The following is a 24,289-nucleotide window of genomic DNA, read 5'->3' on the forward strand; positions in this document are numbered from 1 at the left end:
GCCCTGACAACGCTAACATCAGTTAGGTCAGTCTTTTATATGATTTACAGAGCACGGGAATCAGTGAAAAAACGGAAAATACTGATGAAAGACAAGTCACAGTATTTTTTTGTTACGGCGCCCAATCATCTTTTTTCACAGACCTCTGGGTTGAACCATGATAATGAGACGTAGGGGTATCTTTGCCATAAATGCGTCAACTATGCTCACCTGCTAAGGTTACATGAATCAATAGGAGTAATATTTATTCACTAAATGTAGTATATGTATATTTCATATTCTGACGTTGTGATTAATATATGCAAAGTAGTCGCTTATAAAAAACGATTCACACCTCCCTCCTCTGAAGACGAGAATGGTCTATCCAGGAAGCATGTTGCACTGTTTGGGAAAATACCATAAACAAACTGTCTATTCTGTCAACTTGAACGACTGTTTCCTCTTTCGCTTCTGGTTGTTGCGACTGTGAAAAAACAAAGAAAAAAAATTTCACGCTTTCTCTTGGATAGCCACGTTTTGTATGTTGTCGTTTGAACCTTCAGGACCATAGAGTCGCTGTATGTAACCCGGAGGAGGACGTTTAGCTTTGACAGATTTCTTTTTTTTTTTTTGCATATTGCATTGGCTGCAGCTGCACCGCTTTGAGAAATCATGTCTGATTTAATCCTGCTGATCCTGATAATCGTGTTCCTGGTGAGTTTGATTGTGACAGTGGTGGGGTTCCTGGTCTACTCGGGGCTCCTGTCAGACGTGGTTATAAAGACTGGGCCACCTCCTATCAGGAATGTTACCATTGCTTATAAGTTCAAAGAGGGATCTTACAAGGACTGCGGTGCAGCCTACACAGAGAGCTGCAGCATCGGGCCAAAGCTGAGCTCCATCGGTGTCTTCTATGATGACCCCAAACAGGTAAGACCCCAGCACTCAGGACCTACGAGTCCTAACTACACAGCACTGAATCTGTATTTACACTTGACCTCATGACATAACCACAAAGCCCCCATGTACTTTGTTTCCTGATAAGACGTTAAAGTTAGTGAGATATGTTTTGTTTGACCTGGACAGAGTCTGAAAGGTCACTCAAACGCAGATATTGTGCGTTCAAAGCTTATCATTAATACATGTAGGACTGCAGCTATCAGCCAGTCATTTTCTCTATTAATCATTTAGTTTTTCAAATGAAATATGCTCGTCAGAGTTTCCCAGAGTCCAAGGTGACATCTTTAAATGTCTTGTTTTGACTGACCAAGAGTCCCCAAAGATATTAAGTTTACTATCACAGATAACTAGAGTTGTAGTGATGAGTCAGTTGACAAAAAGTAATCTGCAACTATTTTGATATTGATTATTTCAGTCATTCAGTCATTTCAATCAAAAGTGTCAAAAATTAGATGGCTACATGTTCAAAAATGTGAGACTGCTGTCTTTCTTGGCCTTACATTATCAAAAACTGAATATCTTTTGACTTAAGAACTGTTGGTCAGACAACAAGTTGACAACATTTGAAGACATCACCTTGAAGACTGTGAAACTTGGATGGGCATTTTTTCACAGTTTTTAATGTTTTAAAGACTAAACAATGAAATGATTAGCTGTGTGATCTGCATATTAGAAGATAATGCAAATAATTGTCAGTTACAGCACTATGGATGTCCAAGAAAACCAGAAATGAATCACATTTAGGAAGCAGGAAGCAGTGAAATTTGGTATATTTACATAACAGTAACTAATACAATTAATTGATCATCAAAATTGTTTCCAGTTAATTGTCTGTCCAGCTATCATCGACTATTTGTTTTACACTTTCAATCATCTAATGACTTTTTTATTGTATGTCTACTTTACTGGATGAAGGTCTTTGAGGTATGGAAGTGCAGTACAAGTCGATGTAATCCAGTGTAATTCAGCAGGTGTGGCTCAAGGGGTTAAATGTACGAGCTGCCTTTTGAAGGAACTGAGCCTGAATGATGAAACCAGTCAGCTGTTCAATGCCACGTTGCACTGTTGATATTTTTTCCCCTCTAATCTGTGGCTCCAGGGTGCTTCAGCATTTGTCTGCTTCTGACTCAAGCACGGAAACCAGACTCCAAAGCAGAAGGGCAAACACAGCCTCTTCTCATGTGTCTGAAGAGAGTTGACAGATGTATGAAAATGTACACTTTATGGTTTAGTCTAAATCCAGATGTGTTACGCACTGATTCTCCCTATGATGTTCTCATCCTAATCTGAAACCAAATTGCGTATGAATAGGTCATTACTCGGCTGAAATCTGTGGTTGTCTTCGTCTTTCATTTCACATACCGCCATTCATCACGAGTTGTGTTTTTAGTCAACAAGAAATGTCTGCACAGCAGCTGCTTGTTCGACGGGAATGTTTATTGAGTTCCCAGCTGATACGGGAAGAGAACACAAACATATGATGCACAGTATGGTAAAATTTCACAAGGGTGTAAAATGGTCTATTTATCATACCATGACGTAAGAACAAAACTAACTGTACATCTCTCTTGTTCTTTGATTAGCTTACATTGTGTCAATACTGTTGACATTTGAGTCCTAAGTTAATGCAGTTGGGAGAGTTATGCCATCTCACAAACAGTATGGCAAAATAGAGGCTTTTGGCACTTCAGCCAAAATGAGATCTCTGGATGTCTATCTATGAGTTGCAGAATTCAGACATGCCAAGTCATAATTTAGAAATCCTTTGTGGAATAAAGAATGTGGCACACTGGCAGCTCTTTGCTTTCTGCTCACCTCTACCAGTTTCTCTGTAGCATGCTGTCCTTTTTTAAAGCAATGGCTTTCAGTGGAAACCCTGACTGTGAGTCATACCAGTGGAAAATTGTAGCATGGGGCTCATTGAGGAGCTTTTAAAAACATTTCTGCTGGTGTCAGAGTTTGTGGAGCGTCTGGATCATAAAAAGTCATTACAGGACGCTCAGAAGTCTCTGAAACCACCAGGCCAAAGAGATCTTTATATAGACCTGATGACTCTGTACCAGGATCTGTGTCTATTTTGACATATTCTGAAGTTACATGGACCTCTAACTTCCTTGTGGAGATAAATGAGAAATTACACAAAAGGATTAAGCTAAAAAAAAATTAACTTTATTGATTCAATGTTTAGAAGCCCAAATTGCAAATGCTCAATTCCTCCAGAAGTACAGTCAGAGAAGCTTTGCCCTCTGACGCAGAGCTGAAGAGCCCAATAATTCTGAGCAATAAACATTTATACATGTCAACAACAAATTAAATCAAATGCTTTCGGTGATAATCGCATATAGTGAGCATTAAACTCTTGACTGGCCCTTTATCACTGAAGCACACTGACTCATAGCTGTTTTCGGGTTTTCAGTGTTTGGTTTGTGACATGAGAATTTGTTGAACCTTTTTTAGTTTACTGAGTCCAGGAGTCTGATTACTCACCAGCAACCACAAAAGTAAACTCAAAATGTGAGAGATACCATATGGCTGAACTTTGAGTGAGTTTGTACTGTATAGTAATGCTTGTCTTCCTGTGTCTCAGCCCTGAATGCTAATAATGGAGTAATTAAAGAGTAAATGTTTAGGGGCACACCGTTCTACCTGAGAAGTTTTATGGAGTTTAGGAGGTTGACTTTTCTTACACTTTTCACACGATTTATAGTGGAGTTTGCACCTAGTTGTGTTTAGTGCTGACCTCATTATACAAGGTGGCCTCTGCATCCGGTGTAATCAGCAGCTAACTCTTTTCACTAAGCTGCCATGCTCTTAAGTCGTCTAAAGTGTTCACTAATGCATGTAATAATGGTAGAAACCGGTCAAATCACCAGCACAAGTCAAAGCTTTGTAGTGAGGATTTCTGTAAAGAACATTTTATATGTGAATTTCCATGTGGAGATGTATTTGTTTTTGTGCCTCCACACTCTTTCTAGCAGAGCTGAGGTTTCATGTAAATGATCTCACATGCTCGGAGGAGACCACAGCCTGGTTTGAAGTCATGGTGTTATAATGCTGGTGTAAATTTAAGTAGAGGAAGGTATACGGTTCTCCTGTTTCTAAACTGAATCAATAAAACAGGTGTAAGGCTTCATGTTAGTTGACCGCATGTGTATGTGATCGGAAAATATTGCTTGTTAATACAGTAAATATACTTTGTACTCTGCTGACCACTACCAACAGTGTACACTGTAAGCTGTATCTGTGAGCTGTACACTGATGACCACTAGATGACAGTATTAGCACTGAAATTGAGTTTGTGTGGGAGGCAGGAGCCCTCAAAACCCCATTGATCTTTATACTTAATTCATTACCATGGAATAAGTAGTGTGACTCAGCCTCGTATTATACTTGCAGTCAAGAATGAGTTTCATCACATTAAAGTAAAATTTGGATTTCAAACCTGCACAAGTGGCTGTGTGGTAATTGGTCACTGTCATTCCTTTTTACTCAAGAATATAGCTGCTTTTCAACAACACACCATTTGCATTTACCATGCATTCAAGTTGTACTATAGTCCCTGTTTGATAACTACGACCAACTGATCAAGCCTCTGTTATAGTAGCTGAATCTGTTGTATAGCTGGCAGGTCAGCCAGCTCTCTGGACAGATTTGATTTCAGTGGTCTGCACTGATAAAGACATGTGGATGACATCCTCACTTCACTCTGCTGAGGCATTTGAGGCAAACACTTCAATAGTCAGTTAGCAGTAAATCTAATTGCTCTTCTCGATGCCTCTTTCTTGTGTATGTCCATTCATGCATGCATGCGTGTGTTTGTATGTATGCTTATAATTGCCAGAACTTATTATCACAAAGGCCCTGAAGGAAAGGACAGTTTAGCAGTTTTACACAGAGGTGTCAGTTCAACTGGACAGTGACCCACAACATTGGAGATTACACTTGAAACTCACCTAACCGTTCAAGGCAAGAGCTGCCTCAGGCTCAGCTGTAATGGGGATTTGACACAAGTATTGAACAAATCGCAGACTGGATAAAGTACAGCAGGCTGCCTGTCTGCAAAGAATCTCCAGATGTATTAATAAGAGTGGGCAGCAGGGAATGCTCAAAGGCCAAAGTGTGTGTCATGAGGGATGGAACAATAAACTATTAGAGAGTAAGGAACTCGCAGATACATCTTTTCAGATGGAATTAATAGGTTTAACAAATTTATAGATGGACCATTTCTTCCATATAGCTGCTTGTATATTGGATATGATGAAGTCTGTCCATACTCTGTGGAACTACACAGCAAGTGCAGCTGCCTCTGACACTGATGACGTGTTGTGTTTGTATTGAGGCTAAACTGGCGCTGCTGTTTGGTTCATCCTCTGATCTACTGATTTCCCACTTTGTTTTAGCTTCTGAAGCAAACCGACTCATGTCTGTCCATGACAAGCAGGTGAAAATGAAATGTCATGTGTAGACGTATATGGGAGTGGCAGTGAGAGATGAGACGAGGTGTGCAACTGCCTTGGAAGAGAGGTATAAATTGGTAGGAGTCTGACTCACCTTGAGAGCCTCACAGTGCTCCAATTCATCAATCGGAATTTCAGATCAGATCGTCGAGCATCGCTGCACTCCCAGTCAAATTTATTAGCATTTTACTGCTGCTTGTCTGTCTGTCGACAGCAACAACATGAAAGGGAGGCTTCTGGCAAGGAGTTGCCGCTTTTAAAGGTGGATATAAAATGAGAAATAAATACGCTTATACTCTGAAGTCTGGTCCCACAGGTCTTCAAGTCAATATTATGCAAGATTGTGGACATGCTGCCTCTCCCTATAGTAAGGCACCCCATTAATGTTCATGGACATCCCTACAATGAGTGAGATACTGCAAAACAAGACAACAGCAATCCACGCAAAATCTATTGAAAAGAGAACTGCTTTTTTATCCTGAACACAACTGTTGAGTGTATTTTAATCCATTTTCACAAACTGTGTAGTAAAAAAAAAAGACTCTACAGGCTGACATGTTGCGATTAGTCAGTGAAACAAGGTGGTGAAGAATGTCTTTAAATCTTTTGCGCCATCAATCTCGTGACATGTATTGGCTTTTCAGCTCGTGTTATGATGCGCAGGATATTGGATTACACAGGCGAATATTTATCAGAGCAGCTTAGAGGCAGCGAGGAGGTGGAGAAAGAGAGCTGAACATTTGTCGAGAAGGAAGTAAGCCTGTACAGAGGAGGGAGGCATTCATTCATATCTCCTATTAGAGACGATTATCTCCCTGCTCTGTGATATCTGGCTGGAGTAGTGCCATACTGTGTCCAGCTGGCCAAGGAGTGGTGAACCAGCTCCACAACCGTGGTGAAGGAAAACTGTGTCCTGCCTCCAGCAGGCTGCTTATCCTCGCCGGTAATTATACATGCCAGAACTCCCAGGATGCCATGTGTAATTACCAGCTAAGTCTGAGCACAGCCTAAAGGGACAGAGCCGCACTTGGTGAAAGAAAGAGAGACAGAAAAAAAGATTTCCACTCAAGGGGCCATTGGGGCCCACGCCTCATGCAGTGGGTGTATAATCTGATTTGGACGCTTGAGGGCCCCTCTTCCAAAAGAGGACATATTTGCACTTTGTAGTTTGAATAAGTCTTAATTTTATTTTCACAGTCATTACAAGCAATGACGTATTCAAGTGGTGGTGTACCCAAATTGAAAAATGACCCTCACTGTTCAGTCAGTTTGCTTTAACTGCATTTGTTTGGGTAAGCACACTCTCCTCACTGCAATCCCTTCTCCATTAATTCACTTGAAAACAGTCCATCACAGCATACCTCTGGTCCCAGTGCTGTGCAGCCCTATTAGTTTCAATTTCCTTCCTGGTGACTTTGTCTCCGCTGCCTCATCTGCCTGTGGGGGGCGAATGGCTTCCAATCAGCTGAGACAGGTTTTCGCTCTGACACGCTGAGGCGAAAGACAGCTCTTGTTGAGAGATTGCTTATCCCGTGGTCTTCTGTTCTTCTTGCTCCCCATGTGTCAGGTTCCTTGCTTGTTCATGGAAGTGCCCTAAACACCATCTGTCTCGGTGTTCCAGATATAGAAAGAAAATGATACTGTGAATCACTGAGCTGAAGGAGAGAGCTCTCCAGCAGAGGCAGCGATGTGTATTGTTTGTGCAATACATTCATCTGATGCAATTGGTTAGTAGATGAAATATGATTTTTTTTTTTGGTGGGGGTGGGGTTTTTATCTGTTCATCACAAACTTGGTGTGTTCTTCATGAATGCTGCATTTGTTGCTTATCATGCTTCACCGCAGAAGTGGATGTGAAGAGGGTGTAGAGGTCCAGAGAGGTTCCCAATTTGCAGATTTACTGACTGCAGCGCAGTGAAGGACCCTTGTACAGTCATAGCCTTGTAACTCCTTTCTGCCAGAATGGTAATCCCAGTTTGCCAACAAGAGCACAAAGCGTAAACATGTGATCTTCGGCTTACATTTAAAGGAAATGTCAGTATGCAGTATAAAGTTTTAACATGGCTTCCTAGTCTGTATCATCAGTAAAACAGGATAACGTTTCATTTCTATTGTTTTGATGTTTATTGGTAACTGCAACACTATGAAATGGCTAGAGGAATTTTCTTTTTTAAGTTTTGTGTTTTAATAACCAATAGCGTAAATATTAATTCCTTAAAAAATTGAAAGTGAGGCAAAATAATATAATATTGCTACTTTGCATTTAGGTGTGAAACCTCACGCTTGCACCATGTGTGACAAGCGTTTTTTTCAGTGCTACCACCTGGCGAGACACAGCCTCACTCATATGGGTATGCGTCTGCCCACCTTACCCATGTCACTGAGATCAGACTGTTCTTACATTATGCTAGATACAGAGTCAGGCAATTTTCAATATTCTTTTAAACTGACCAGTTCAATGATTTCTTGATCAGGCCTCCCCTACATTATGTGATTAAAAACAACATTAAAGCAAGTCTTAACTTAAAGAAATGTAGGACTGCAACATCATCAGCTCATGTGATGTGTTTAGTTGTGGATTTGGGAATTGGTTTAAACATTTGAATTTATTCTTTATTGGATTTGGAGGAAAAACTGCTTAAAAACAAGCGTTCATTTCTTTAAATGAATTTCAAAAGTCTTTTACAAGCTTACAAGGTAACTTTAAAAAAAAATAAAAGCAGTCCTTGGCTTCTGCCTCTTAACAATGCTGCATTTCCTTCACACGATTTATATAGTTCATTTAAAGACAGAGCTGCTGTTATCCTCTTTCAATGTTAATCGCTCCCACTCTACTAATTTAGCTTCACATTTTGTTGATTGGCCGCTTGGTAGTTGTGTTTTAATGAGCACAGTGATGGTCCTCGGTCAGGCAGGGTATGGTATGCTCATTATGATCCTGTCTTCAAGCTGCAGTAAAGCAGAGAGTTGGCTGCTTGGCTTGTTTGTTCCTGTCCTCCCTAGCCCGCTAATACTCCAGAAGTGACCAACTGTAAATAGGGCCAGCACTCAAAACAATACATCCCAAGTGGTGATAGCCAGGAGGGAAGAGATGCAGGTCCAAGAGCAGGGAAGATGAAGAGGGTAAATCCTCATTACGTGTCTGCTAATAAAGAATTACCTCTGTCAGCCGTACCCTTTTATTGTTGGAGAGCCCTCATCCATCAAAAATCGCCCTTGTAGCCTCAAGCAAAGAATTGCTTTTAAAATTACTTTTTCTCCCAACAGGTCCTTGGAGACCTGGCTTAAGGGAATCAGGTAGAGATGGGAATGGCACCATTTGTGAGGGAAAGCCATCTCAGAATCCCGTGGGCCATGAGCTCTACCAAAGTTGGCCGTATATATCTTTTTTTTTTCCCAGTTTAATGAGCCTACTTAGCATACGGAAATATAGGAAATGAATGTTTGCAGCACATATAACTAGCAGTGACATATTCAGATGAAATGAACACTTTTTGCAAGTCTTGCAGATAGCTTGCATCCAGTGAAGTTTGAAAGTCACTTTTAAAGGAATTGGTTTTCTGAAGCTTGGTACAGGAACATAACATGTCAGTGTTCAGTTACCGAGGCAAAAGCTCCACAGTCTTCCCATTATCTGACTCTCCGCTTTTCACCTGGGCCAATCAAAAACCACAGTTTTTTTCTTTCCTCAGCTACCTGCGAGAAACGGAATCACACGCTGTCTTTTAAAACACCGCTTTGGCAGCAGCTGACTTTTCGAGTGCCGCTGCCCAGCTTGGACAGTGTCTGACAATTTCTACCTTTTTGTGGTGTTAGAATTTCAGACACAAGCAAAACAGCTGTGGTGGGGAAGACAAGACAAGTCAAGTACATGGAGTGGTGTTCCACTCTTTCCTAATTGCCTGTAGTCTCTGGGGTGTGTTATCGGGAGGGAAGCAGAGATGAGATGCAGTCAGGGCTGCTGTTTGTTCTTGCCACTGTGTGGGATGTGAATGATAGCTAGAACCCTGAATGATATCATTAGTGAACTACTGGTTTGGCTAACACACTCTAGTCTATCAGTGCAGAGAGCATGAGCGATAGTGAGATGGCAAGATACTGAAACAAGACTGTGGGAGGACAGTTGTTATCCCCTTTGTGTTTGAATGGTTATTGTTGAGTCTTATCATGGACCACCAGTGTCGACAGGGAGTAGCCATGTACACAAGCCTTGTTGACAGCCCATACATTTGATATGTTCATGTAGGACAGAGGGCGATGCCAACCAACCCCTACAAATAAATCCAATTTCGACGAGAACATACAAATACAATTTCGTTGTTAAACAAACGCAATGAAATAAAGTTCTTAAGCAAATATATTAGTAAGACATACAGGGATGGTTGTTAATTCAGTATTAATATAGTGATGACATGATCAGATTGTGATATTGTTTCGCAAAATTGTGTTGTCTAAATTGATGATTCCAAGCATTTTAATTCATGGCAGTGAACATTAGCTTGATCATTTTATCCATGATTTTGCAAACATTTGACATGTAATGATGAATATACACATAGCCATGTGAGGCTGTACTAGGCACAGCAATGCTTTGAGCCAAATGCTAACATCAACATGCTAACATGCTCACAGTGACAATGTTACTGTAATGTGTAGAATGTGTTTTTTTTGCAATGTATTTTTATAGACTTTGGTTTATTCATTTATTTGTTTATTCTTCAATTTATTTTATTGATTTCTATATATATATATATATATCATGTTCCCCACAAGTCTACAAATACCACTTCAAAGATATACATACCATGTACAAGTTGAGAGTGAAGTCACCCATTTCTCCAGTAGGATGCAAACTGTTCCAATTTATGACAAATGCTGTTATCTTCTCCATTTTGTAAATGCCCATTTTAATTTCCATCAATGCATTTAAAGTTGGACTCTCCTGTTGTAACCATTTTCTTGTAAGTCTTTCTACCAGTGAGGTATATACCCAAAGTATATGGTATTACTTTCTAGGGGCATTTCACATTTACAAATGTCTTGTAGGGTATCTCTCTCCAATAGTGTTTGATAATGGGGCGGTCTCAGAAAATATGGTGGTGGTTTGCAGTTTGGTGTCAGTAGTTTACTCTAGCAAACAGGGGGGTTACTGTCATAGTGGGGTTTTTGAGAGGGTGTAATAAAATACCCTATCAGGCTTTCCAAACCAAACTATCTTCTTTTTCTGTGAGCTGGTCTGATTCCATTGGTACTTCCATATTGTTGTCTTCCTTCCTTCTCCCATTTTTATGCTGGTGACAGCCCGGGCCATAATCCCACCTTTACTTCTTGTAATTGCAAAGATTTGAGATGAAACCCTGGATGTTTAGCAGATATAATGTTGACAAAGGCGCAACTGGGATGTTTGATGCAATGAATGGATGCTAACAAACATGACAAGAAATGCCGAATTTCTAATGATATCTAAGGCAACCGGTTGCTTGCTTGCTGTGTTTATGAATTAATTTTGTATAAAGTCAGTGTGTGACCAATGGGTGCCGGTTCCTTAGGTCAAAACGCAGGCAGTGGAAACAGGCTGTTAGTTCTGAGTATTGATTATTATACAGCATCGATTTCAGCAATGCCACCCAGCGCTAATGCACAGATACTTTTGCCCTCATATCAATGGTGATTTTGTCAAAATAAATGCCATCTTGTTTAAAGTGCTATGTTTTTTTCAATTAATTTGTTGCAAAAACCTGTGATATGTAATAAATTACACGGAGTAAATGTGTATATGTTACCAGAAAGTAGACATTTTGACACTGTCACATTGCCGCAATCATCTGCTCTGAGAATGCTAACACAGCCATTGTGACTAAGTGTGTTTGCAATGACCCATTATTTCATTGTAAATAGATCTAATATATCTGATGCCGCCTTGAATGAATAATTCCCTGTCGAAAGCAGGTGATCTGTGTTTCCTGACTCAGTGTCAAACATGGTGGCAAGGGTCTCTGTCAGGTGATAGGAAAGATTATCTGCTCATGCTGAACAGGCATTGTCAGTCATTATTATTACCCACGTGATGCACAGATTAAGTGGCGCTGAAGTTCAGAGTGGGATGTTCAAATAGATTTATCTCAGCCCGGGAGTCTTACCGGCAGCCAACAACGCTGAATTACGGCACAAAAGCTGCTGTATGAACAAAGTAGGACCGTGGGAACAGTGCAGCGTAGTAGCAGAACAATGCAGCCAAAAAATAGCCTGAATGTGAGAAATGAGATGGAAAAGAAAAGAAGGTTGTGGCGTTTAGATGTGATAATTATGTGAGGATGCCAGGGACATGAAGATGAGTGTTGCTGGCTCCCATCTGTGCCCCCTCAGTGCCAGCCCTCCACTGACAGCCAGTGTCACAGAGCAGAAACCAGCAGCAGAACTTAAAGGACCATACCAGGATTTTTTATGTTTTAACCCATTTATTACAAATCACATAGATGTATACTTTCTAACTTTTACATTTGTTTGTTTGCTTTTATTTGTGTCAAATGAATATCACTAATAAGTCACTGCAAGATAATTTCACACTCTACTGTAATGATGTTACACTCTGCCTTTTTATGCCTCCACACTGACAACAGCCAGGACTGTCCTTCCATAAGTATGTCTGTCCAATTCTAGTGAGTGCGATATCTCAGTAACGCCTCAAGGGAATTTCCTCTAATTTGGCACAAACATTCACTTGGACTCAAAGATTCACTGATTCGATTTTGATGGGCAAAGGCCAAAGTTCATGGTCACAGTGACCTCATGTTCTTGTAATTGCGATGCATCAGGAATGCCCAGGGAATTACATTAGATCTGGCACAAACCTTCACTTAGACTCCAGGATGAACTGATTAGAATTTGGTGGTCAAAGGTCAAAGGTCGGGTTGACCTCACAAAACATGTTTTTAGCCATAACTCAAGAATTCATATGCTAATTATGACAGAATTGAACACAAATGTCTAATAGGATAAAAAGGTGAAGAGATGACCTTTTATATCCAAATGGTCAGAGGTCAACTTCACTGTGACATCATAATGTTCGGCAAAAACACCTCTGGCCATTATTCATTGCTGTAACCGAGGGAGGGGAGATTGTGATCATATTTCCTGCAACTTGACCGGTTGGTGGAGGCATACAACCACAAGCTGGTAATTCTTCTATGTTATTGTTCTGCATATAATCATATCATACAGTGCAGACATATAATGTATATAAGTTATCATCATTTCTGTCAGTTCTCATGTTTTAATGAATAATGACTGATGATGAATTATTTTACCTACAGCTGACATGAATTGTACCTATTAAAACGCACAATGCTGGTATAGTCCTTTAACAACAACTGCCTCTCTCCATCTGAAACTCTATAGACAGACTGCAGACTATCTGCAAACAGATCTGAGTAGGATAATCTCTTGTTAGATCCTCTTCTGTTCTGACTGACAACTCACTGAGTGATTGTGATTCTGTGTCTCTCACATCTACATCTGATCTCCTCAAGTGTCATCAGACGAGTCAAATCATCCCTGCCAGTTCCAGGGGTGCTCTTCTGTAGCTGAATTTACAAATATCGATATATGTCGGGCCAAATAGCTGTTGTTGTTAATGTTGTGATGATGGTAACATTTGCAGGTAAGAGAGCAATTCATTGTGATGAGACAACTCGCTGATTGATACCCATAAACCCTTGTCATGTAAAACATAAGTGACTTTGGTGAAATGCAAGATCTAAAGCACTTATTTATAACATTTTTTAATAAAGTTTGTATGTAGCATAGTGTAAAAATAAGTGACCAATTCCAGCACAGTCTTTCCAAACATGCACTTCAGCACAGATCCAATATGAACTGCCACATACAGTATGTGACCAGGCTGTTGGATATCTGGAGTGGGATGTTTACCGGAGCTGACAGCCCTCTGTCTGGTGACACCTCAGACTCTGTGAGGGTGCAACGTCTCCACAACTTTAAATCAAACGGTTTCTATTTTTATTTCCACACGTGCAGTTTTGTGCTGACAAAACATTAACCGCAACACTGACACTACGGTTTCATCCTCTGTTGTTGTGCCTTTCTCTTGGCCTCTCTGTTTGCTCTAAGGACCTATTGTTAGTGATAATAATGTATCGCATAGTACTGATATCTGCATATTAATCAAATGCAGGGTTATGCAGTTCTGTTATTATATACTCATCATGGTACCAGCTGTATCTCCTCTAATGTTGCTACTCATTTCCAACACAGAACCTACTGTAGTCTTATAATATACTACAGGGAGCATGATCATGAAAATAAAACTTGATGCAACTAGTTTGATAGTTTGATGATAGTAAAGGTTAATCAGCAGTGTTAAAAACTTTGTTGACAAGTTTGACATAGAGCAGCAGAATCTGTGCAGTTTGCACTAACAAACTCAAAAGATGAGGATTATTAAAGCTGTGGTTGATTGTCTGTATATCAGATAATAAATCCTTCAGTCATTTCAAATTGAATGCCGGACCACATTTGTTAGCCTGAAACTTTAAATTAATTAAGTGTAAGTGTTGAAAGTGTGTGGATTTTTTTGATTTTCTATCTCTTAATTATTTTTCCTCCATCTCACTTGTCGCTCTGCAAGTGTGCCAAGATGATCTTTCATCAAGATTTCCTTTGAAGGTTTATCACAGCTAAACATAAAACTTAACTGAGTAAAGTTTTCAGTTCACGTCATCCTGGTTGAGATCCAGCAGCTGACAGACAGATGAAATGGAATGGAATATATGACCTGTAGCAAAACACGTGGTGCCATATCCTCTTCAAACAAAAGAAACACCTTTTCTACACCTTAGAATTGGCTTATTTACAATACTTTGTTTTTAATGTGCCTTAGTTAACTAATTCAACTTAATGAATTGTTATGCATTTGTGATAGATCATTATACTGTATATGTAACAGAAATGTGCTAAAAGATATTAATACAGTTAAGCTGCGTGGAAAATCTCATATTATTCTTCCAACAGAGGGTGTTACTTTGCTGTGAGTTTCCACTGGTGTGAAGTGACTCACTGAAGGGCTTTAAGTGGATTTGTAAATTTTTTTTATATATATATTTTTTTATCTTACAATATATCCATTCTTTCCCTTTCTCTATCCCTTCAGAGGCCGTCAGAGAAATGTCGCTACGTGGTGGGCAGTGTCCTGTGCGAGGGTGAAGAGAAGCCAGATGAAGAACTGCAGAAGCTGTTCGAGAAGTTTGGCTTCAAGGTGTTTTCTCTGCCAGAAGTGAGCCATGCTGTGACCACCAGCTTCCCCTGCAGCACACCTCTGTCCCACGTGCTGGGACCTTACAGGGTCTACCCGAGGCTCGCTTCTTACATTGAGGTATGGACAATGTGAGAATCTGTCAGTCATTCTAAGGCTCACTTTTAGCTACATAGTATGTTACGTTATAAGCTGCAGTTTGTGAGTCAGGATGTATCCCTCTATCACAAAAAGGATCCCCAAGAAACACAAGTATAAAGGTTCGAGCGTATTTACAAGATGGCTAGAGTTTTTATTATAAAGTTCCATAGTGGTTATTTGTTTCATGCCCCTCTCCCGCAGAGACAAGTTAATGCCACCATATGAAAAAGTAAGACAGGAGTTCTCTTTTCCTTTCTCTTTCTTACATCCTTTTACTAGAGTGGAGAGCAATCATCTTGTGCTCATATCTGTCCTCTTTACTGCTTCCCACTTGTCAAAAGCCCCTCGCTCATGTGTTGTTTAATTCATCACATGAACAGATGAGGTCTTTAAAGCAGATTAAGAATAGATGACATAGTAGGAAATGAAGGTGCGTCTGAGTCCTGCGGCCCATATGCTGGGCTCCATGTCCTCAGGACAGGCCTCAAAAAGCTATTGACATTTACTGATGACATTTACACACATGAATTCATTTAGGGGCATCCCACTGCATGAATAATGCTCCGTGTGCGCTTGTGTGTAAGTGCACGCACGTGTGTGCGTGCACGTCTGTCCATCTGTTTATTTAGGCTTCTGTCTCTTCACAGGAGGTAAAAAAGTAAAAAAGGACCCATTTCCTCGTCATAAAATGTTCCATTATGTCTATAAAATATGCCAAATGTTCTCACATCTTTTGTGGGTGGAACAAACTTTTCTTTCTCATATTCATGACTGTGGGAGATGGGGAGTTCACACAAAACTGTTGGATGGCAAGCGGGGTCATGTTTGAGTGCAGAAATTCATTGGTATTCCTCTCTAACTGTGTGAACCTTTTTGTATTTAATCAGTAAACTGCAGTTGCTTGCACAAACCCAAGGAATGATCTGTATGTATAGTAGTGTGAATGGTGCCATTATGACATAGGAATAGCACTTTACCGCATTGCGTCCTCCATCTGTGTTGTGTCGAGCACAGGAAAGTGAAGGGGGGTGAGGACCTAGCCAATGGCATTGTTCATTGGCTGGATCCAGCTTTGTCAGCATATCAAAGCCATGCTAAAGATAGCCTGTGTGTCGTAGGCTGACCATTTGTGAAAGGTCTAAGTTGGTTTAAATGTTGATTTTCACCCTGGACTTGTCCCAGACTTTTTTTATGCTTAACCTCTTGGCACTGAGGACAGTTTGGATTTTATAATATGTTCATTTGTCCAAAAAAAAACAAAAACAGCTATATAATATATTATCTCGGACGAGCTCAAACATGAACATAACAGCGTCTTTTGTCTCCCAATTTGGATTGTCCAGTTGTCCATACTATTATCCTGGTGATTGAAGACTGCCATGTGTCTGCATAGTTACCAGCTGCTTCTTTTCACCTGCCCTCGGGGTGTTACACTCAGATATCAGCATCCTGCTGCACCCAGGCAGCTCAGACACCGACAAGCAAATGATCCCCCACTGGTTTCCCACTCAACAAACAGAAACAATTGGTTTTGCCCCTGTCTGGCTGAACTGGAGGCGCTCCAGCCAGGAGGAGAACTGAACTGAACTGACAGCTAAAAGTCACAATAGTAAAGCTACAATGTAGGGTATTTACCCATATATAGTTAGGAGCTGCTCCAGTTAGAATGACCTCATGCATTTTTACACTTTAAGTTGCATATTTAGGTTGCAGTTTGATCTTTGCTTCAGTCTCTTTACTGTAACACCCCACATCAGAGGGCAGGACAAACTCTAACATGTCATGTGCGCTGACACAGACTAAACGGGCTGAAGGCACATGAACAGCATCATTCAATGTTAAAATTTAGTAGTATTCTCTTTTAGGCTCTAGTGCTGTTACGTAATCGTTGCCAGTGTCAGTGTGCATTTCCTGTGAGCATGCAGCTCTGTCTGTCAAGCTAGTTGATGTCACCGTAAAGAGGCATCAGTTTTTTGTTTTTTTTCTTTTACTCCCTCGCACTTGTCTGCCACGAAGCAGAAGCGCTTGTCGCAGTCCATCAGTCGACCTGAGTGCTGTGACAGGTCGCTAAGGAGGTGCTCTTGTACAGTAGATATGCTAATAACACACTAACATCCAGTTTGAGTTTTGCAGTGGCGAGTGCACTATGCATACCAGCTACAGCGAGGCTAATGAATAATGGAGTGTGGTTTAGAGAGACTTGGTTTAGAGAGGATGGTATGTGAATGTGCTAGAAATGTCTGCGTATATACTGTATTTATGATTAATTGAGTAGGTTTGTAGTATGAGGGACTTTGAAAGGTGGGAGACACTGGTGTGACATAGCCTTGTACTCTGTGGGTTTATCTGAGCTTTTTCACTGCTGCAGCTGAACAAAGGTGATGAGAACAATGACACGGAAGCAAAACAGATAATTGCGGGCCATGAAACAAAAAAGACTAAAAAGACACTAAAATCACCCAAAAGCACCGTTACACATAGTCATTTGACCAATCGTTCACATTAGTGCAGCTTTAAGGCTTAAAATTCTCAATCAAATTATGTAAACCAGTCGCTGTGGGACTGGGGAGGCCGACCTGGGTGGGCTTACTGTCTGGCCCTGTGCCCAGAAAAATGTTTTCTCAGAGAATCTGGTACACCTCTCGGCCTCCTGTAGTGCTTCACCTATCACAGAGCAGGTTAAGTACATAACTGCCCTTTTTCACTTGAACGCCTTCTCTCCGCTCCAACAACGCCATCTCCACACCAGCTTACCTTACCTTATCTCTTCCATGCACATCACACACACACACACACACACACACACACACACACACACACACACACACACACACACACACACACACTGAGTGTAATTGTAGCTTAAAAGTTCTGAAGTAGATGAGAGGTGTTCACTGTGTTTAATCCGGATGTTTTTCTTGTGCTGTTAATAATCTGAGGGTAACAGAACGTGAGGTATCAGTGGAATATCTGAGATCTTTGTAATTTGTGGGCAGCAGCTGTGTGTTCATGTCAGTCCAAATGAGAGCATTGAGTGAGCGTGTATGACCACAGGATGCTTGGGATTGTATCATTGCCTGGTTAAGAAGGCTGCTGGTGAAAGAGGGAAAAATGAACAGATAACACAGTAGCTGTCAGACTTTATTAAAGGATTTGGGCAAGCCCTGTTTGATCTTTGTGAAAGCACCTTTTCGGGACCTAAGGAATGAAACCAAACAGTCACTGGGGTTTTATTTTCGTGGCTGCTGCCGACAAAACTCCCAGTAGGAGTCCCTGTGAGCAGAAACAAGATGAGAAGCTGATAGCTGCCGTCCATTTAGTAATCCATTTATCTGAATCAGTGTTCAAGCATCATAAAAGTATCATTATTTCCCCCTTATTTTCTTCTTCATTGTGTGGTGCCACCATTTTCCTTGCCTTGCAGGTCCCACAGCAATTAAAATGTACATCTTGTATTTGTATCATCTGGGGTATTCCACTATTGCAGAATTTGTATGTATTTTTATCTACTGTTGTTCCGTACGGTTGCTCACATTTTGTTTAAGTACAATTTTCTCTTTTTCAATTTAGTGCCTGGAAAAATTAAGTCGAATTAATTTACCACTGTCATAATAATAAACAACAGTTGTGCGGCAGATGAAGCTGATGACAGTTGAGTGTATTTCCTTCCTTGCAAAGCATTTGCAAAGCCGATTTTTGTATTTTAAAGTAGCCTAGACTAGCCTGCAAGTTTCTTCTTCTCTTTGCAGCATATCACGGCGTGTTACAACCACCTGCACATCAGTGGAATAGTGTCACACCATTGGTAGGAATGTGAATCATGTCACCCATGTACACACATGTGCATCCTTGTGTTGAATGCATAAAAGAAAAATTGCTGGTCAATTTTAGAAATTGACCAGCAGGTGGTGGGAGTTTGGTTTGAACGTGTTCAAAAACTTCATCCTCGTGGAAAGAGGAAAAAAATTAAATATATAGCGCAAGCATATGATATATGATTTATAAATTCAACATAAATATAATAATATTTATATATACAGTATAATATAGTGCTGACATGTATTAACCACTGTGGTGAAGTTGAGTTTTGGTGCTGAAAAATGGCGCCAACTCCTTTGTTTATTTTCACCTTTTTCAGTTACTGGCACCTTCACGCTCTGCCACTGTAGTGTTGATTCCTCACCTCCACTCTGCTCATGGTTTATTCACCAGCCACTCTTCCCCATCTTCTTTGATGTTATTATTTGTTGAATTAAATATAGAAAATTTGTTTTGCTTGTCCACAGCATCTATATTTCATGCAATGGCCTGATTAGGGGTTAGCGAGTGGAACTGCGCTGATTTCAGGTGTCTCCGCTGAGTAAACAAGAACTGAGATGCCCTTCTCTCTGGTTAGATGGTTTTGTTGGTGAACGAATAAATGTGTCAGTAGCTGTTTTGGTGCGAACTGTTACCAGAATGGATTGTGAGCTATGGAGTTGTATTGTTCGTATTCTCCTGTACTGACAATGAGGTCTACTCTCATCAAATCAGACTATTCTCGGTTTTCTTCTTTGTCCGTCCGTCTGTCTTTATGTCAGTCTTTGTGTCTTGTACCAAGTGTGTGCAGATGATAAATTATATACTGCCTGTCAAGTGAACCACAAATAGGAAGTGTGCCTCCACCACTTATTGTAGTGTAGTTTTATCTATCTGTGTCTCTACTGAACACACACACACACACACACACACACACACACACACACACACACACACACACACACACACACACAATCACAGACAGACCACTCATTAATAAAAATCATGTTTCATGGTGATTATAAAGCCAAATATTTCCCTCACAATGTCAGGTAAAGGAATCCTCCCACTCACATTTCAGTATTTTTCAATATCACGCTTCATATTACAGCTCTTTTTTCTGTTATCTCGCTGACAGAGCTGAGTTCAGGTAGCAGTTTGAGGGTTGAAGCGTTATGCAGATAACAGCTCACTTTTTGCTTTGTTCTATAGCATACTGACACCACACACAGATTCCTCTGGGCCCATAGATAGCATTGCTGCTCAAAGGCTCCCAGGGTGTTTTGGTACAAGGGTATCTGATTATCTATTCAGGATTATTTTGAGGCATTGTTCAGAGATTCTTTTTTTCCCCTTTTGTCCTTCCTTTCCCACCTGTGTCATTGTACAAAGTATGTGATAATGCAGTATGCTAATAGGCTTTCCCTTTTCTAATTATTTTGGGTGCATGCAGGTAGTTTTCAGCAGCAGAGAGAGGGCTATACAAGAGACAGTTAGTATTTTGACACCAGGAAAAAGGGCAATATATCTGATCTGAGTGTGTGGACTGCATTTATCCAAGTTGAGTCTTTGAAAGTAGCCTAACTAAAATATTTTGAAGGGATAATTTGGTTTCGGGGAACTTTAATATTTTTTTTTCTTACTCAGCCAGAGTCAGACCAACCTACAGATGCTTTGTTACATCTCTGCATGCAGTTTCTCACCATAGCTCGTGTTATGGATATCTGTGGGATCAAAAGGGAACTGTTCAGCATATGGTGCCTTCAAGCTGCAAGCTGAGGAATAAAAAAAGGCATCCATGAGTTTGTCTCATTTGGGAAAAATAGAAAAGAAAATCCTTAACTTAATTAATTTTTACAAAACAAAGTTATAATTATGCATTTAAACTTCTTAAACATTAACTGCTTTTTATTATTTGTTTTTTGCACAGTCGGTGCTATCTAATCATCATGGCATCACCCATGAGACACTATAAGCTTTCAGTAGACCAAATGCTGCACTGTTGGTCCACACTATTACCACTGTGTTGTCTGGAGTATCATCAGCCGTGACGAGGCTTTACACGGTTCTACGTTGACCCCCCCCAGGTCCTTTTGTCAGGCAGTGAGAACTTTAAACCAGCCCGGAGGGAAATTGAGGCAGGGGAAAGGCGTGGCAGGATTGCACCTGCTTTGATCCTCTTCAGCCCCTCTACATCTTTAATGCCTCCTAGGCTCCGGGTGCAGACTCCCTTAACTGCTCTCTGTTCAGTGATTTCTGCGTGGGATGGAGCAGAATGGCAGGGGTTGTGGCTGCGATGCCATCAAAGCGCAGAAAGCAAAGTGAGAGTCGATAAGTGATGTGTGAGTTTGCGAGCGAGCATGTGTCTCTGTGACTGATTGCTTTGGCGCTTGGTGAAAATTTGAGTTGGAGGAGGTAACATGCCTTTCTGCTCCGTGTGTGTGTGTGTGTGTGCCTGTGTGCTTTAAAATGCAGCTTGTGGTGAGAGCAAGATAAGTCTCTTTCATTATTAATGCTGTCATTCCCTCCATTATATTTTTATTGGTTAACACACGGTTCTTGTTTCTTGAGGCCTCTCAAACATAATAACCTTAACATAATAGAAAGCTGCAGTCCAGAGCTGTTGGCAGTCTCTGACCTGCAGTGCTTCATGTTTTCTGTTTACAATTAATATGTCTTGTTATCCCTTCAATCTGCCATTTGACGGTCTGTGGAGGAAATACTTGGCTGTGGAGGCACAGAGCTATATTTAGACACCAATGATGCTGATGATAGTTTCATCACTTCTTTCTTTTCTTTCCTACAAAGAGTGGGCTATGATGTGCTGCAGCCCTGTGTACACACTGGGATTTTCCCGGAAATTTCATATAATGCCTGCTTTCATGTTTGCTGTGCCAGGCTTTCTGAGAACTGTAGCAGCCTTAATGTTCAGTTATTATCCGTTTTTCGCCCAGAGCTTCGTCCTTGGTTACATCTAAACCTCACCCACTGCTTAACCACCTTATGCCTTATGCTATGAATCTTGTGTATCATTCGCTGCATCTTTTGAAGGCCTCCATAAATGAGACTCGGTGGGGTGAATGCCAATTTTTATGCATTTGATGATGAAAGCATAATTGGGGTGGAAAGTTACAAAGTATATTTACTCAAGTACCAGAGTTAAGCACATTTCAGAGGTATTTGTACTTTACTTGGCATTTTATGCCACTTCATACTTCTGCTTCTCTACATTTCAGGTGGAAATATTGAAATATCTTATTTTCCACCTCATTTATATGAGAGCTATAACTTCTGGTTACTTACTTTATTAAAGATTAGGATTTACATATGAAACATATAATCTACCAGTGAAATGTGATGCATTTTTATAGATTAAACTACCCAACAGTACATAAAGTAGTTAATAGTAGCTCCACCTCAACCAGCTACCACCAACATTGAACTGCTTATTACATGGTAATGCAGTAATAATAACTGACAGGAGCTACTCCGCTTGATGAATACCTTTATTTTTGATACTTTATATTTTGCTGCTAATAGTTCTGTGATTTTACTCATCTACATGCCAGACTTTCACTTGTAATGGAGTATTTTTAAATTGTGCTATCGCTACTTTTACTTAATGAAAGGATCTGAATACTTCTTCCACCACTGGGATTTTCTAAGCTGTGCCATTAATATGCTTATTTTAGATTTAAAAAACTTTCATAAACCTGTTTTTTATAAGTATTTTGTGAGATAACATTGCTTAAAATGTATCTCTTAAAGTTTGTCCTGTCATGTTTGCAGTATTAGGCCAAAATTTACAGTCCACTTTACACTCTGTCTATCCAGAGACCCTTGATGACCCTTGAAGGAAACACTCCACAGGAAACCTTTCGATGGTAAAAAAAAAAAAAAAAAATGACGCACTTCAGAGCAACCGATGAGGGATGCATCCTCTAGGACAGAAAGACACGCAATAAATGTTGATTATTAAATAAATTACGTATCTAACATTTAATAACTTGAATACTTAAAGATATTTTTGCCATTTTGGCCTGGAGCAGGGGGAAATTGTTAACCTTGCTCTGTCAAAAAAGGGCCTAGACCGGAAAAAGACAAAGCAAGTAACTCCCTGTGAAACAACAACTAGTCATTTTTTTTACATTCATTTTTGTGTACAGACTAAAGAAATGAGAAATGTTGTGTTAACTTAGAGCTCCAGCTGGGCATCACACTCCAACCTGCCAATTAGAGTTTTTGTTGTGAGCGCACTCTGACAGGTAGTGCTGTCGCTGTTGTATTTATGACCTGTGTATACATTTGTATCTCCTCTCTTCTGTTTGTGCACACTACTCCCATTCAGCTGAGACTTAAATCGGCCTCTCACATTTTTCTGACCCACTCGGCCTCACCTGTTTTGAAATGCGACTAATGGTTGCTATGGCAATATTGTCACTAAGGCAATGTTTATTCGTGTTTTGTGTTGTTTGATACAAAAATGTAAATTGTGCATTCAGTTATCTGCAAATATGATATTTTTTAACATGTCTTTTTAAATTTGGTTTGTACTCCTGTGATGAATTAATGTGTAAGTTCAAAATTGTACTCTGAGTTGATGCAGGCTTCTTATAATGGTCTTTTTGAATGTGTGGGCCTGCCTTCTTTCATCTGTGTGGAGAATGGCAGCCAGAGTCTGAGACTGAGGCAGTGGGATTGTTGAAAACTGAAGAGATTAGACTGTGGAAGCTTTTTATATCCACATAGTATCTTGTCATTGTTCATCTGGGTGGACAATACCTCTTTGGAAGCGCTTATATCCTCTCCACACACACATACACATGCTCCCACAAAATCCTGTTTGTGTGCGTCAAGCAGCTTGTTCATCAGATAGCTCAGTGTGGTTTATTGACTTGATTTCAGCTTATTACATCCAGCTAAGTCGGCAAGGACATCTTGGCCTTTAAACAGAAGTTCATGGCCTTTAAGAGGCAATTCTCTGTTGGAACTTTGGGCTCAGTCTAAATCTGTCTGTTTTGAAGTAGCAGGCTGTGGAAGAGTGGGTTTGTGAAGATTAGGCGTATCTTTACATCATCATCCTCACCGGAGCTTCATTGGCCAGTTCACCCAGCTTGAATGTGAGAGCATAGCAAAGTGAGGAGATGTAGACGAGCAAAGAGCAGCATAACACCAACACTTGTCATTGGTGACCCCATCTGACTCTGCAACATGTTGTATTTCTGAAACTGAATATCTGTGGACCAGAACTGTCTTATTGTTCTTCAAAAAGACACAGATTTTACTCTTTTATTTTGATATTTCTCTAACTGTGTATCTGTGGTTCATTTGCAGTTGGAAAAGATTTAAAATGGCATAGATCATGTGCGATGTGTTTTGAAACAAAAAATGTGATATGAAACCCTAACCCATTATTAATGCTTAAGATTGCTGAACAGTGGGAACGTTTCAAAACCAAGATGATTCACTGTACTTCTTCTGCATCCGCTCTGGCGACAGCCCAGGCTAGAGACATTATGTTTTCAGGTCGTCCATCTGTCCGTATGTCTATCTGTACATCTGTACACATTCACTTGGAGTCAAATTGATCTAAACTTCTGCAAGAATACAATGGCCCTGCCATAAGACAGATGATTTTGTCAGATTCTTTCACTGTCTGTGTTTATTTATGTGTACAGGGAGTTGC

The 24,289-nt window shown here is 40.3% G+C and overlaps 1 protein-coding gene across 1 annotated transcript in view; it reads left to right on the forward strand.

Annotated features, from left to right (window-relative positions):
* Nucleotides 1–354: 354 nt before the first annotated feature.
* Nucleotides 355–24,289, forward strand: part of tex264a (testis expressed 264, ER-phagy receptor a) — a 65,870-nt gene continuing 41,935 nt past the window's right edge. Inside the window, exons 1-2 of the mRNA XM_023402437.2 lie at nucleotides 355–909; nucleotides 14,563–14,784. Coding sequence (XP_023258205.1) covers nucleotides 652–909; nucleotides 14,563–14,784 — 480 coding nt within the window. The 5' untranslated portion in view covers nucleotides 355–651. The remainder of the gene's footprint in view (nucleotides 910–14,562; nucleotides 14,785–24,289) is intronic.

Source organism: Seriola lalandi, unplaced genomic scaffold (genome assembly GCF_002814215.2).
Source record: "Seriola lalandi dorsalis isolate HSWRI2012SDOR001 ecotype SW California unplaced genomic scaffold, Sedor1 jcf7180002053931, whole genome shotgun sequence".
Taxonomy (NCBI): Eukaryota; Metazoa; Chordata; class Actinopteri; order Carangiformes; family Carangidae; genus Seriola; species Seriola lalandi.